The 15,671-nt window shown below is 36.0% G+C and overlaps 1 protein-coding gene across 2 annotated transcripts in view; it reads right to left on the bottom strand.

The window, feature by feature from the left end:
• The window catches only part of TFPI (tissue factor pathway inhibitor), a 97,478-nt gene that overhangs the window by 22,469 nt on the left and 59,338 nt on the right, over positions 1-15,671 (bottom strand). For both annotated transcript variants that reach the window (XM_005202254.5, NM_001244204.1), the window contains 2 exon segments: positions 14,310-14,507; positions 641-685 (listed from right to left, as the gene is read on the bottom strand). In XM_005202254.5, coding sequence (XP_005202311.1) covers positions 641-685; positions 14,310-14,507 — 243 coding nt within the window.

Here is a 15,671-nt window from a genome sequence, read left to right as displayed (position 1 = left end):
TCCTATGTAAATGCTGTGAATGGTAACTGAGCAAAGTCATTTTCTAGACCTTTATTAAAAAGAAGCATGTCTTTCTTGTTACAACATATTCACCAAAACTTAATTATTTTTAGTTAAAAACTGTAAGTAAAATTACTTAAATCCCCAAATTAAAAATATGTAAACACTAAATAATGTTGACAGAAGCAATTATTTATTGTTAAATATCTCCACATATTTTTTGCATGTAGATTTTGACAACTCAAAGGCATATCCACTCAGGAGAATACTGAACGAAACTTGCTAGAGCCACACAGCGCTGAGGTTATCAAAGGATGAGACATCTGAGAACTAAAGAAGGAACAGCAACATCTAAACCACTATTTGGGAGATGTTAGAATAGCAGATGCGTGGCTCCGGATTGTTACTGATCTCATACCAGACAGCACACCACATGAGAATGAGTAAACACAGAGCTTAAGTCTTCCCTTATGAACTATCATGCATATTGTTTCTACTTTTTTTATTATATCCACTGAACAAAAACTCCATTTCAAAAATCACGTGGATTTATGATGAATCTCTTATCAGAGAAAGCTGAGAATTGAATTTCCAAGTACCTTATATAAATGCTACTATGAGCACACAAATGAACATTCACCTTTTTGCAGTGTTGTTTTCATCTTTCGCGTGTTCTTTGGATAATCTGCAAGAAAAACAATATATGTGTATCAATTATCACAATTTATTATATAAAGTTATGACTTTCCATTTATCAACTAGGATGATGTATTTATTACTATTAAAATTCTTCTTATACAGAATGTCAATGAATAAATTTCCTTTTATTTTCTCTAGATATTAAATTAGTTAAATTATTACAGTATAACCATGAAGTCACCTATGTTTTAATATAATAATGTCTTAAAAACTATTTTAAAACATTCTAACCCATTTACAAAAATAATAATTCATGGTGAACTAAGTTTGCTATTCAAAATATCTATGGTTAAATATATATCTTTATTAAAATAATGTGAAATATGAAAGTAATTCAAACAGCCTACTTGGCCTGTAAAAACAGTTCATTTCTACAGAGGAATGGGAGTAGAGGTGAATGGAACCAGAATTACCTCCTTTCCTGATGGCTTCTCCTGCCAGTTATCTTAATCCAATTACAAGTTTCATTATTATTTCCAAATACAGAGGAGGAATGAAGCAAAAGATACCTGTGATGTCATTTTTGTTTTAATCTCATAGAATAATTGGAATTGCTCCACTGCTATTTGTCTTTCAGTTCAGTTCAGTCGCTCAGTCGTGTCCGACTCTTTGCGACCCCATGAATCGCAGCACATCAGGCCTCCCTGTCCATCACCAACTCCCGGAGTTCACCCAGACTCACGTCCATCGAGTCAGTGATGCCATCCAGCCATCTCATCCTCTGTCGTCCCCTTGTCCTCCCGCCCCCAATCCCTCCCAGCATCAGAGTCTTTTCCAATGAGTCAACTCTTCGCATGAGGTGGCCAAAGTACTGGAGTTTCAGCTTTAGCATCGTTCCTTCCAAAGAACACCCAGGGCTGATCTCCTTTAGAATGGACCGAATGGATCTCCTTGCAGTCCAAGGGACTCTCAAGAGTCTTCTCCAACACCACAGTTCAAAAGCATCAATTCTTCGGCTCTCAGCTTTCTTCACAGTCCAACTCTCACATCCATACATGACCACAGGAAAAACCATAGCCTTGACTAGACAGACCTTTGTTGGCAAAGTAATGTCTCTGCTTTTCAATATGCTATTTGTCTTTAACCCACTGTATTTCAAATATGGAATCCAAATTCTAGTTTAAATGATAGCTAATGAAATTCAAATTGATATATACAGTTTTAATTTGTTCATATAAACATCAGGAAACTGTTTTTTGGTATAATCATTTGTTTTATACAGAAAAGCTTTGGATAAGGCAGTTTATCACTATTTGGATGGCCAGATGGATGGAGGAGCCTGGTGGGCTGCAGTCCATGGGGTCGCTAGGAGTCAGACACGACTGACGTGACTTAGCACCAGCAGAGACATAAAAGGTCGGGGGGAAAAAGAGGTCAGAGACAGAGAATATGAGTATGAGTTGGTTAAATACCCCTTTCAGCCAGTGATCAGTCAGGTTATTCTCTGGAGAGTAAAATGTCTATGAGTGATAAGGTGATGTGGCTCATCTCTTTTCTGAGCTTTACTATGTTTTATTCAATACTCTTTTTTAAAAAGGTGTGTGTGTGTGTGAAATTCTAATTGTATTTTAAATGTTAAAATCTAATTTTCTTATTGTAAATAACCAACCTCTAGTTAATGTTTTTAGATAGTGGATTGTCACAGTAAGCTTACATTAAAATATAATGTGCAACTATTGTGTCATATTTTTAATTTATGAAAGGAGGGAAAGAATATAGAGTGCTACAAGAGTCATAGAGATGCTTGAACTCAATGTTCATGCAATATTAAAAGAGAACTTGTTACTCGCTGGTTTCATCCTAAGTCAGAGTAATTCATCTGGTATATGTGTAACTGATTCAAATAATGTGTTTTAGCACATTCGTATTATAGGTATATTTAAATTATCCTCAAGAATTCTGAGAACAGCCATGAACATACAATTTATTTTTATGCCACTTATAGCCTGAAAACATAGATAAGGTTTACAGCTAATTATCAAAGATATTTTCCTAGATGTATACAGAACATAACATTTATTAATGATGGTGTAAGAAGTAATAGCAGTATGTTTTACTAATTATTTTAGTAATTCCTTGAATTCCAATATATATGAATTTACATTTTAACTTTTCATTAGGAATATTAACATTAATTCACAATTATCTGATTCTTTACCAGCCGAGCCACAAGGGAAGCCCATAAATACTGGAGTGGGTAGACCATCACTTCTCCAGTGGATCTTCCAGACCCAGGAATCGAACTGGGGTCTCTTGCATTGCAGCCAGATTCTTTACCAGCTGAGCTATCAAGGGAAGCCTGCTATAATTATTGTATACATTTTAACAACTGTAAAAAAAATATTTTTTGCCCTATTCTGTCTTCATCTTTTTCTTTTCTGTTGGGAATGGGAAGGGTAAAATCTGAACACTAACTTTTAATGTTTCTTATTTGTTGAAGTCAGCCTAGAAATTTTCTAACTAGACAGGAAAAGACTCTATGGACAGAATATTCTTGTTACTTGGTAGGTCTTCACTATTCCAAAGAAATAAAACATAAAATAACAAAATTAAAAATTAAGAGAATGGAAAATGTATTTACGTACTCTTTAATTCCCTGTGGAGAAAATTCCCATGTAAATCCCCAAGAAAAACCACAAGTCATAGTTAGCCTAGCCAATAAAATAGTAATTAATATAAACAGCATACCTGTGCTTAGTCTCTAAGTCGTTTCTGACTCTTTGCGACCCCATGGATTCTAGCCCACCAGGCTCCTCTCTCCATGGGGATTCTCCAAGCAAGAATATTAAGGTTGCCATGCCTTCCTCCAGTGGATCTTCCCAACCCAGGGACTGAATCCAGGTCTCCTGCATTGCAGGCAGATTCTTTACCAGCTGAGCTACCAGGGAAACCCCCCTGGTATAAGTATAAACAGCAGACTTACTAGAGCCTTTAAAGATGTTTTAGGAATTTATAGTCTATGATTTAATTGTAAACAGTCAACCCTGCTGCAGAGGTGGACTGGCTAAAAAGTTAAATGGGACTTTGATCTCTTTCATCTATTTCTTTTAATTTCCACACTTAATACACTTATTTTTTTAAAAACTAATAATCAAATTCAATGTAGTTTTAGTTGTTGTTTAGTCACTAAGTCTTATCTGACTATTTTGTACTGTAGCCCACCAGGCTCCTCTGTCCATGGGATTTCCCAGATAAGAATCCTGGAGTGGGGTGCCATTTCCTTCTCTAGGAGATCTTCCTGACCCAGGGATTGAATCCATGTCTTCTGTATTGGCAGGTGGATTCTTACCACTGAGTCCCTAGGGGAGCCTGTTTTGTTCAGGCTATGGGGCAAAAAGCAACTAAACCAAAAGACAAACATTTCAAAAGCCATTTTGAAACCATTTGCAAACTATGTTTCAACTTTTTCTACCTTATTAACTTTGTTACTATGTTTCTATTATTACACTGGTAAATGCACCACACAAAACTATACATATTTGGAAACAACTGATAAACCACCTTTATCTGCAAAAGGACAGCTGAGGATACATATCAAACTGAACACATTTATAATTCCTATTCTCTGAAATATTTGGCTTGAATTTATTCTCAGGCATGGTAATTTACAAGTCATAATTTTCAATGGTCTCCCAAATAAAACAAAATTTCAGCTTCAAAGATATAAATCATATATCATATATAAATATAAGATATAAATCATATTTCTCCTTTAACTTCTATCAATTTTTTCTTTGAAAGTTTTCAGGTTGAAGCATACACATAGACAGTGAGTGTTATGACTTTTTGATTAATTGACCCTCATTCCTATAAAATATCTTCCCTTTCTCCTGCCAATATTCCTAGTCCTATAGTTTACTTCTACTAATCATTCTTATGATCTGTGTTTGCAAGGTGTATCTTTTTTCATCTTTTAACTTTTAACCTCTGTGTCCATATTTTTATGGGGAAGGAGGTGGGAGGGGTGTTCAGGATTGGGAACACGTGTACACCCCTGGTGGAGTCATGTTGATGTATGTCAAAACCAATACAATATTGTAAAGTAATTAGCCTCTAATTAAAATACATAAATTTAATTTAAAAAAAATGTCTTTCCTGTAGACAACATGTAGTTAGTTCATGATTAGTTTTTTTACATTGTCTACTATAAACCTTTTCTTGGAGTGATAATACCGTTAAATTTAATGTCATTATGCTTGCATAAAAATGCTTAGGTCTTTGTTTTCTACTTTACATCTGTATTCAGTTCCTGTTTTTCTGGGTATTTTTTAGAATGGGTTGAATATTTTAATGACAATTTTACCTTCACTGCTGGTCAGTTTTCTATATCTCTTTGTTTTATTTTTAGTGACTGTTCTGGGACTTTTAATATGCATCTTTAATTCATGGCAATTTGACTTCAAATAATTTATGCCACTTTCACCTGTAGTATCAGAACCATACAACAATAATCTCCTGTGTTCACCCTCCTGTTTTTGTTCTAAATCCTCTAAAAATACTCACAGTGCAAGTCTGCTAGCAATGAATTTTCTCAAATATTGATAATCTGAAAAAATTATTTATCTCCATCATAAGAATATTTTTAGTAAATCTAAATTACCAATTGGCAGTTTATTTTTTCCTTTAGCTCTTTAAAGATGTTTCATTTTATTCTCTTGTGAATTTTTTCTTCATGAGATATTGGTATTCTTTTGGTCTTTGTTCCGGCATTGTACAATTTTTACTTTATTTTTTTATGATTTACTTTTTAGCCACAATTTTCAGCAATGTGATTCATTGACATGGCTTTCTTTTTCTTTGTATTCATTATTTTATTGATTTTGTCAAGGCTCTTAGTTCTGAAAGTTAAAGTTTTCATCAAATGAAATGTGGATATCATAAAAATGTGGATAATTCTTTGCCAATTTCTTGTTTGCATATCTTCTGTCCCAACTGCCAGAACTCCAATTATACACTTTGATGGGCTCCTTGACTCCGCTTCATGGGTTACTGGGCAATATTGTTTGTTGCTTGCTGGTTTCACTCTTGGTGTGCTTCATCTTGAAGTTACTATTGTTCTGTCATCAAGTTTACTGATCTTTTCTTCTGTAATATCTAATGTGCTTTAAGTATATCTGGTGAAATTCTTATTTTATAAGAAATTCAACTGTAGAACCTCAACTTCAGAAATTCAACCATAGACCCTGACAATTTTCAGAGAAATAATTGATAGAAGTTAAAGAAGAAATATGATTTATGTCTTATATTTCAAGTTTTTGAAGCTGAAATTTTGTTTTATTTAGGAGACCATTGAAACCTAGACAGCATGTTAAAAAGCAGAGACATTACTTTGCCAGCAAAGGTCTATATAGTCAAAGCTATGGTTTTTCCAGTAGTCATGTATGGCTGTGAGAGTTGGATTATAAAGAAAGCTGAGTGCAAAAGAACTGATGCTTTTGAACTGTGGTGTTGGAGAAGACTCCTGAGGGTCCCTTGGATTGCAAAGAGATCCAACCAGTCCATCCTTAAGGAGATCAGTCCTGGGTGCTCAATGGAAGGACTGATGCTGAAGCTGAAACTCCAGTACTTTGGCCACCTGCTGGGAAGAACTGACTCATTTGAAAAGACCCTGATGCTTTGAAAGATTGAAGTCGAGAGGAGAAGGGATGACAGGATGAGATGGTTGGATGGCATCACTGACTCAATGGGCATGAGTTTGAGTAAACTCTGGAAGTTGGTGATGGACAGGGAAGCCTGGCGTGCTTTGGTCCATGGGGTTTCAAGGAGCTGGACATGACTGAGTGACAACTGGACTGAGAACTATGACTTGGATTTCTTATTTATACATTGTATTTTTCAGACATCCTGGAGTGTGAAGTCAAGTGGGCCTTAGGAAGCATTAATACAAACAATGTTAGTAGAGGTGATGGAATTCAAGCTGAGCTATTTCATATCCTAAAAGATAATGCTGTCAAAGCGATACACTCAATATGTTAGCAGATTTGGAAAACTCAGCAGTGGCCACAGGACTGAAAATGGTCAGTTTTCATTCCAAAACCAAAAAAGTGCATTTACTTCACTTTTATATATTCTACCTTTCTCCTTGTTATGTTCCTGTTTTCTTTAACTCCTTTACCATATTTATAAGAGCTATTTTAAATTTCTTGTTGAGTAACGTCATCTTTGTCTGTTAGAATTGAGTACTTTTTTCCTAATTATGGATCAAATTTGCTTCATCTTTGAATGCTTAGTATTCTGGGAAGGGGGGAAGATAGATATTTTTGAATATTATGCTGTTGGCTGCTGGATTTTATTTTCTTCCATTAAAGAATGTTTCACTGTCAGTCACAGCAAACACCCTCCTCCAACAACACAAGAGGCTACTCTGCACGTAGACACATCAAAAGGTCAATGCTGAAAGTAGATTGTTTATATTCCTTGCAGCCGAAGATGGAGAAGCTCTATACAATCAGTAACAACAAGACCTGGAGCTGACTGTGGCTCAGATCATCAGCTCCTTACTGCAAAATTCAGGTTCAAATTGAAGGAAGTAGGGAAAACCACTAGGCCATTCAGGTATGACCTAAATCAAATCCCTTATGATTATACAGTGGAAGTGATGAATAGATTCAAGGGATTATATCTGATAGACAGAGTGCCTGAAGAACTATAGATGGAGGTTCATAACATTGTACAGGAGGTGGTGATCAAAAGCATCCCAAGAAAACAGAAATGCAAGAAGGCAAAATGGTTTTCTGAGGAGGGCTTAAAAATAGCTGAGAAAAGGAGAGAAGAGAAAGGCAAAGGAGAAAAGGAAAGATATACCCCTAAATGCAGAGTTCCAGAGTATAGCAAGGAGAGATAAGAAAGCCTTCTTAAGTGAACAATGCAAAGAAATTGGAGGAAACAACAGAATGGGAAAGACAAGAGATCTCTTCAATAAAATTAGACACCAAGGGAATATTTCAAGTAAAGATGGGCACAATAAAGGACAGAAATGGTATGGACCTACCAGAGCAGAAGAAATTAAGAAGAGGTGGAAAGAATACACAGAAGAGCTATACAAAAAAGGTCTTAATAACCTGGATAGCCACAATGGTGTGGTCATTCATCTAGAGCCAGACGTTCTGGAGTGTGAAGTCAAGTGGGCCTTAGGAAGCATTGCTACAAACACTGTTAGTAGAGGTGATGGAATTCAAGCTGAGCTATTTCAAATCGCCAAAGATGATGCTGTTAAAGTGATGCACTCAATATCTCAGCAAATTTGGAAAACTCAGCAATGGCCACAGGACTGGATAAGGTCAGTTTTCACTTCAATACCAAAGAAGAGCATGCCAAACAATATTCAAACTACTGCCCGATTGCACTCACATCATATGCTAGCAAGGTTATGCTCAAAAACCTTCAAGCCAGGCTTCCATACTACTGAACCAAGAACTTCCAGATATAAAGCTGAATTTAGAAAAGGCAGAGGAACCAAAGGTCAAATTGCCAACATTAGTTGGTTTGTAGAAAAAAGCAAGGAAATTCCAGAAAAACATCTACTTCTGCTTCACTGACTGTGCTAAACACTTTGTGTGGATCACAACTGAATGGAAAATTCTTAAAAAGATGAGAATACCAGACCGCCTTAACTGCCTCCTGAGAAACCTGTATGCAGATTAAGAAGCAACAGTTAGAACCAGGCACGAATAACGGGCTGGTTGCAAATTGGGAAAGAAGTACGTCAATGCTGTATATGGTCATCCTGCTTATTTAACGTAGATGCAGAGTGCATCATATGGAATGCTGGGCTGGATGAAGCACAAGCTGGGATCAAGATTGCTAGAAGAAATATCAATAACCTCAGATATGCAGATGACACCACCCTCATGGTAGAAAGCAAAGAGGAACTAAAAGAGCCTCATGATGAAGGTGAAAGAGGAGTGAAAAAACCTGACTCAACATTCAAAAAACTAAGATCATGGCAAATAGATGGGGAAACAATGGAAACAGTGGCAGATTTCGTTTTCTTGGGCTCCAAAATCACTGTAGAAGATGACTGTTGCCATGGAATTAAAAGATGCTTGCTGCTTGGAAGAAAAGCTATGACAAACCCAGACAGAATATTAAAAAGCAGAGACATTACTTTGCCAACAAAGGTTCTTATTGTCAAAAAATCATATGGTTTTTTAATTAGTCATATACGGATGTGAGAATTTGACCACAAAGAAGGCTGAGTGCTGAAGAATTGATACTTTTTATTTGTGATGCCACAGCAACAGCAGCAGACTCTTGATAGTCTCTAGGACTGCAAGGATATCAAATCAGTCCATCCTAAAGGAAATCAGCCCCGAATATTCATTGGAAGGACTGACGCTGAAGCTGAAACTCCAATACTTTGGCCACCCAATGTGAAGAGTTGACTCACTGGAAAACAAGCTGATGCTGGGAAAAATTGAAGTCAGGAGGAGAAGGGGACCACAGAGGATGAGATGGTTGGATGGCATCACTGACTTGATGGACAAGAGTTTGAGCAAGTTCCGGGAGCCAGTGAAACACAGGGAAGCCTGGCGTACTGCCGTCTATAGGGTCACAAAGGGTAGGACACAAATGAGCAGCAGAGCACAGCAATTAAAGACGTGCTTTTTGGGCAAGTAGTTAATTATGAATTTTAAAGGCTTGGTTTAAGCTTCACTATGGCAAGTGTAAAGTAGCTTTTACTCTAGGTCTAATTTCATTCCAGTACTAAATTAAATGCAAAATTTCTCTTAATTGTGGGAGCTCTGGGAGGTGTTCCACTTATAAATCCCTTTAATTACATTCTCAGTTCATGGAATTTCATCAAATACATGCAGCTTTATTATTCAGCAACAAACTCAATGGGACCCTTATCGGGAATTTTTAGCTTTTTCACTTTGTATGTCCATTCTGTTTCACATACTGTCCCCCTCAGAACCTAACCACATCAGTCTCCAATCTCCACATCCTTCACCAGGGAGATTAGTGGGCTATGCTTGTACTTCCCTCTTTTAACTATGGTCCAGAAGATCAGTTCAGTTCAGTCACTCAGTTGTGTCCAACTCTTTGTGACTCCAGGAATCACAGCACACCAGGCCTCTGGAGTTCACCCAAACCTATGTCCATTGAGTCAGTGATGCCATCTAACCATCTCATCCTCTGTCTGTCCCCTTCTCCTCCTGCCCTCAATCTTTCCCAGCATCAGGCTCTTCTCAAATGAGTCAGCTCTTCGCATCAGGTGGCCAAAGTATTGGAGTTTCAGCTTCAATATCAGTCCTTCCAATGAATATTCAGGACTGATTTCCTTTAGGATGGACTGGTTGGATCTCCTTGCAGTCCAAGGGACTCTCAAGAGTCTTCTCCAGCACCACAATTCAAAAGCATCAGTTCTTTGGCACTCAGCTTTTTTCATAGTCCAACTCTCACATCCATACATGACCACTGGAAAAACCATAGCCTTGACAAGATGGACCTTTGTTGACAAAGTAATGTCTCTGCTTTTCAATATGCTATCTAGGTTGGTCATAACTTTCCTTCAAGGAGTAAGCGTCTTTCAATTTCATGGCTGTAATCACCATCTGCAGTGATTTTGGAGCCCCCAAAAATAAAGTCTGACACTGTTTCCACTGTTTCCCCATCTATTTCCCATGAAGTGATGGGACTGGATGCCATGATCTTCGTTTTCTGAATGTTGAGCTTTAAGCCAACTTTTTCACTCTCCTTTTTCACTTTCATCAAGAGGCTCTTCAGTTCTTCACTTTCTGCCATAAGGGTGGTGTCATCTGGATATTTGAGGTTATTAATATTTCTCCCAGCAATCTTGATTCCAGCCTGTGCTTCCTCTATCCCAGTGTTTCTCATGATGTACTCTGCATAGAAGTTAAATAAGCAGGGTGACAATATACAGCCTTGATGTACTCCTTTCCCTATTTGGAACTAGTCTGTTGTTCCATGTCCAGTTCTATTTGTTGCTTCCTGACCTGCATACAGGTTTCTCAAGAGGCAGGTCAGGTGGTCTGGTATTCCTAGCTCTTTCAGAATTTTCTACAGTTTATTGTGATCCACACAATCAAAGGCTTTGGCATAATCAATAAAGCATAAATAGATGTTTTTCTGGAACTCTCTTGCTTTTTCTATGATCCATTGTATGTTTGCAATTTGATCTCTGGTTCCTCTGCCTTTTCTAAATCCACCTTGAACATCAGGAAGTTCACAGTTCATGTATTGCTGAAGCCTGTCTTGGAGAATTTTGAGCATTACTTTACTAGCGTGTGAGATGAGTACAGTTGTGCGGTAGTTTGAGCATTCTTTGGCATTGCCTTTCTTTGGGATTGGAATGAAAACTGACCTTTTCCAGTCCTGTGGCCACTGCTGAGTTTTCCAAATTTGCTGGCATATTGAGTGCAGCACTTTCACAGCATCATCTTTTAGGATTTGAAGTAGCTCAGCTGGAATTCCATCACCTCCACTAGCTTTGTTCATAGTGATGCTTTCTAAGGCCCACTTGACTTCACATTCCAGGATGTCTGGCTCTAGGTCAGTGATCACACCATCATGATTATCTGGGTCATGAAGATCTTTTTTTGTACAGTTCTTCTGTGTATTCTTGCCACCTCTTCTTAATATCTTCTGCTTCTGTTAGGTCCATAACATTTCTGTCCTTTATTGAGCCCTTCTTTGCATGTAATGTTCCCTTGGTATCTCTAATTTTCTTGAAGAGATCCCTAGTCTTTCCCATTCTATTGTTTTCCTCTGTTTGTTTGCACTGATCTCTGAGGAAGGCTTTCTTATCTCTTTTTTTCTATTGAATGAGATAAAGTTTTATTTTTTTAAACTGTGATACAGCCATTTAATTCTCACATTAACAACAGCCAACATTTATGTGATACATTCACATGATTCTCTGTCTACACACAAGCACACACTATTTATATAAAAAATAAATTAAGCTTTAATAATAAACACACGTTTACAAGTGCAGCTTTTTAAAACCTATTGAGAAATAAGTATGGACATTTCTGAGACAGGATCACCATGGAACTGGTTCTTCAGGAAGAAAATATTTTGAGAATGAAAAGCCTAACACAAAATCAGTGAGTAGTTTTCAAATGCCAGTTTTATAATTCTGCTTATTTCTTAATCTAATGATCAGCTTTCTGTTGGTAAGAATATAGCTTTTAGGGTTGTCTCCAAAAAGCTGGATATCACCTATTTGGAAAGTTCATCTACACTTCTAGAAATTAAAAGAACTAGAGCCCCCTTTATCCATCCTTCTTAAGTCCAAATAAAACTCACCCTTGGTGGCCCTGGATCAGTCTTCTTAAAATGTTATGCTCAGAGACCTCCTGACTTTGGAAAACTCGTGGGTCCCCTTACACATTTCTACACTGATGTCTAATGATTTCATCCTGAATAGTTGCAAAGGTGTGTGCGGTACATGGTAGATACTGCATCTTCCGGTAAAATATTTCCATTTCGCTTTAGAACTCTGCATTCAAGTGAGTATATCTTTCCTTTTTTCCTTTGCTTTCGCTTCCCTTCTTTTCACAGCTATTTGTAAGGCCTCCTCAGACAGCCATTTTGGTTTTTTGCAGAAGTACCTTCATGGAGAACACTGGGGAGACTGGAAGCCTCACCTCACTTGTTTCCCTTCTCTCAGAGATCACAATCATGTACTGCATTTTGATAACTGTCTGTAAAAAAATTACTTCATACATTTTTTCCCAGTTTTTAGTTATTTACATTAGGAGAGTAATTCATCTCCAGTTACTCCATCATAGCTGAAGATGGAATATTCTCCTTAGGTAATTTCTTTAAAGTTTAGTAATTCTTTTTCTATATGTCAGCTATATTCTTAACTTTAGCTTATTATATAAACTACTCAGATATTCAAGCAATAATTTCAATGACATTTGAAGAAATAATAAGGAGATGGGGGCATATGACATATAGTTATATTCCTATGGTAGTAATTAACTATTATATAGTAATATAACTATAATAGTAATATAACCATTATATAGTAATATAACTATTATGGTATATAATAGTAATATAACTATTATAGTTATATTACTATGGTATTTGAGAAAATATTATAGGAGGACACTCACTGAAGAACAAAATGATTATATTAGATTAATTTCTGAAAAAAAAAAGGGTAACTTGTCACAATGGTGAAATAAGAGATTTTTAAATTATAAAAGCTAAATAGATATGTATTTCTGGAAAAAGGCCTGTTGATGAAAATAAGTAGGCTGCTACATGGGAAAGTGAGGATTACAAAGAATGAGGCAACCTGACCTCTAGCCAAGGTACTGAACTTGAGTGATACTCGATACAAAAGGATGCTTGGTAGGTATGGAAGAGGAAAAGGTATAGAATTCTGTGATGGATGGACAATGACCAGGCAATCATAAACCCAAATGTATGGTGTACAGAGAAACACCTAACTGCCTAATCTGTGTTAGCAACATTTTCCAGCACATTTATGCAGAAGAAGAGGAAAATAAGCTCTCTGAAATAAAGAAATACATTCACATCATTTGTTTTCTGTCAGCTCAGGAGCATACAATAATCACAGGGGAGAAAAGCTCTTTCTTTTCACGACAGTGAGATTCTTCCCACAAGCCAAAAGCATCACGATGCCAAGGCTGCTTTGTAAAAGCGATTTGGGAAAGCATTATCTGTGTGAAAATGCTAAGCCACCTGCTTTGCAAAAAACAAGACACCAGTGTTAAGCAAAGAAACCATCTATAGACTTACACTGTAAGTCAACTCTAAGAACATGCAAGGCAGAAATCTGGTCTAGAAACTGTGGAAATTAAGGCTAACTCAGGATTTTCTATCTCTCAAGTAGCTCTCAATTCAGAAGAATAAAGTTGAGATAAAATTGGACAAGTCATTGTTCAGAATTTAGTCTAAAGAGAGAAAACCACATCAAACATTGTAATTTGTAGAATTTAAAAAGTTTTAATATAATTGAATAAAAGCATTAAATTAAGTTTAATAACAGAATGTGATGTGCTTTTAAAACTTATAACTTAGTAAAATATGAAAAGAAAAGTCAGGTTCAGTAAGGTCTTAATAAGCCATTGGAGATAACATTTTCTACATTATTCCAAGGTTCCAAAGAGAAGGATTTAACTCTTAGAGAGAGAGAGAGAGAGATATACATATATATATATATATATATATATATATATATTTCTATAATTTTCTGATTAGTAACTACTGAGAACCTCAAAATGGATTAATTCATTATCTTGACATGGAAACAACTATGACATCATCGTGTTGAAAAAGGAAAGTCTAAGTCACTGTGAATACTGATTTATTTCTTGTGAACTCATAGCTCCCTAAAGAGGTGGGATTACACTTAATGTGTTGCAGATATAAAGTCTGTTCTGCACACCTAAGGGTTTTCTTCCCTCTTCATCATGGAGTGGTGTATAGGACAATAAGCTTAATGTATTTTATAATAACTGATACAAAAAATGAAAAACAGTCATTGTTAAAGCTGAAAAAGTAAAACAAATGATTCCTTCTAATATTAAAATAGTTTAACTTTTTTTTCTAAAATTATCAAATCTATGAAAGGTTTCGGGATGATAGTGTCTCCAAAAACCTACCTCTTGTACATTTTTGTTTGCACTCTTCCAGAGTTTCAAATCGATTCTGATTTCCTTTACATCCTCCATATATAAATTCTTCACATTGTTGAGTATGAATATTGAAAAAAAATCTCTTTATCATTGCTTTGCATGGGCCATCATCTACTCTCATGGCACAAAATGAATGCACAGGTTTCAGTGGAGGCAACTCAGCATCTACAAGGTAAAAATAAAAGAACAACATATAATCCTTCATCAACACTGTAATCCTTTTCAATACATTTTAATTTTAAGGAAAAGTACAACAATAATAAAACAGGCTGATATAAGAAACTATGAAAATTATCCAAAAGGTAGATAAATATATAAACTCACCAAATGAGACAGATCTTACCAACTTTATTAAACTTTGTTGATTATTAACCAACTATTAGGGAAAAATGTTGACATTTGTAATAGGTTCTTATTATTGCTTAAACTTGTACCAGTTGACCAATATGTAACTGAGTCATAGAGATGTCTCCCTAATCAACAGCTGCATCATTCTTTACATATAAAACAAGTCTTTAAAAGCAACAATATTAGAGCTGATACATGACTTCATGTCTTATGAAAAAAATTAACGGTATCTATGTTCATATATGTGTGTATATATCTTACTACATTAAACTATTTCCTAATTAGGAAAATTTATGTAACTTATAAATTCCAAATAATTTATTTTCTTAAAGTAAACACACAAGGGCTTCCCTGGTAGCTCAGTTGGTAAAGAATCCACCTGCAATGCGGGAGACCCTGGTTTGATTCCTGGATTGGGAAGATCCCCTGGAAAAGGGAAATGCTACCCACTCCAGTATTCTGGCCTAGAGAATTCCATGGACTGTATAGTCCATGGAGTCCCAAAGAGTTGGACACAACTGAGTGACTTTCACTTTTACACTATACGCACAAGAACTTCTTTCTACAGAAATCAATATATAATAGCATTTTAGAGTATTATATATAACTGTATATAAACAAAAATGACTTATAAAAAATATATAGTTTCCCTTTATCACTGAAGTTACAATTGTCAATTCAAATGCAAAAATAAGTGAAAGCATTTTCTGAGTAATACATTTTTGCAAAATTGTGAATGCTATTTATATTCCTATGTTTACTTAAAGACTGATAATTTTATACTTGACATTCCAAGTTGTTAGAAAGATGTGAGAAGTTAGAAGGCTTTGCATCAAAGACACTATGTGGTACATCTGACTGAGAGATGGCTCACCATGTGTCACTGAATTATCATTTTATGTTTATCTACTCTAGATAGGGCTGACCAAATTTTGACTTATCAGTTTTATAAGTATCTGATAGAGGAGCTATCCCACGTTG

The sequence above is a fragment of the Bos taurus genome, chromosome 2 (assembly GCF_002263795.3).
Source record: "Bos taurus isolate L1 Dominette 01449 registration number 42190680 breed Hereford chromosome 2, ARS-UCD2.0, whole genome shotgun sequence".
In the NCBI taxonomy this organism is placed as follows: Eukaryota; Metazoa; Chordata; class Mammalia; order Artiodactyla; family Bovidae; genus Bos; species Bos taurus.
The sequence above is the reverse complement of the archived record's forward strand: the minus strand, read 5'-3'. Positions and strand labels throughout refer to the sequence as shown.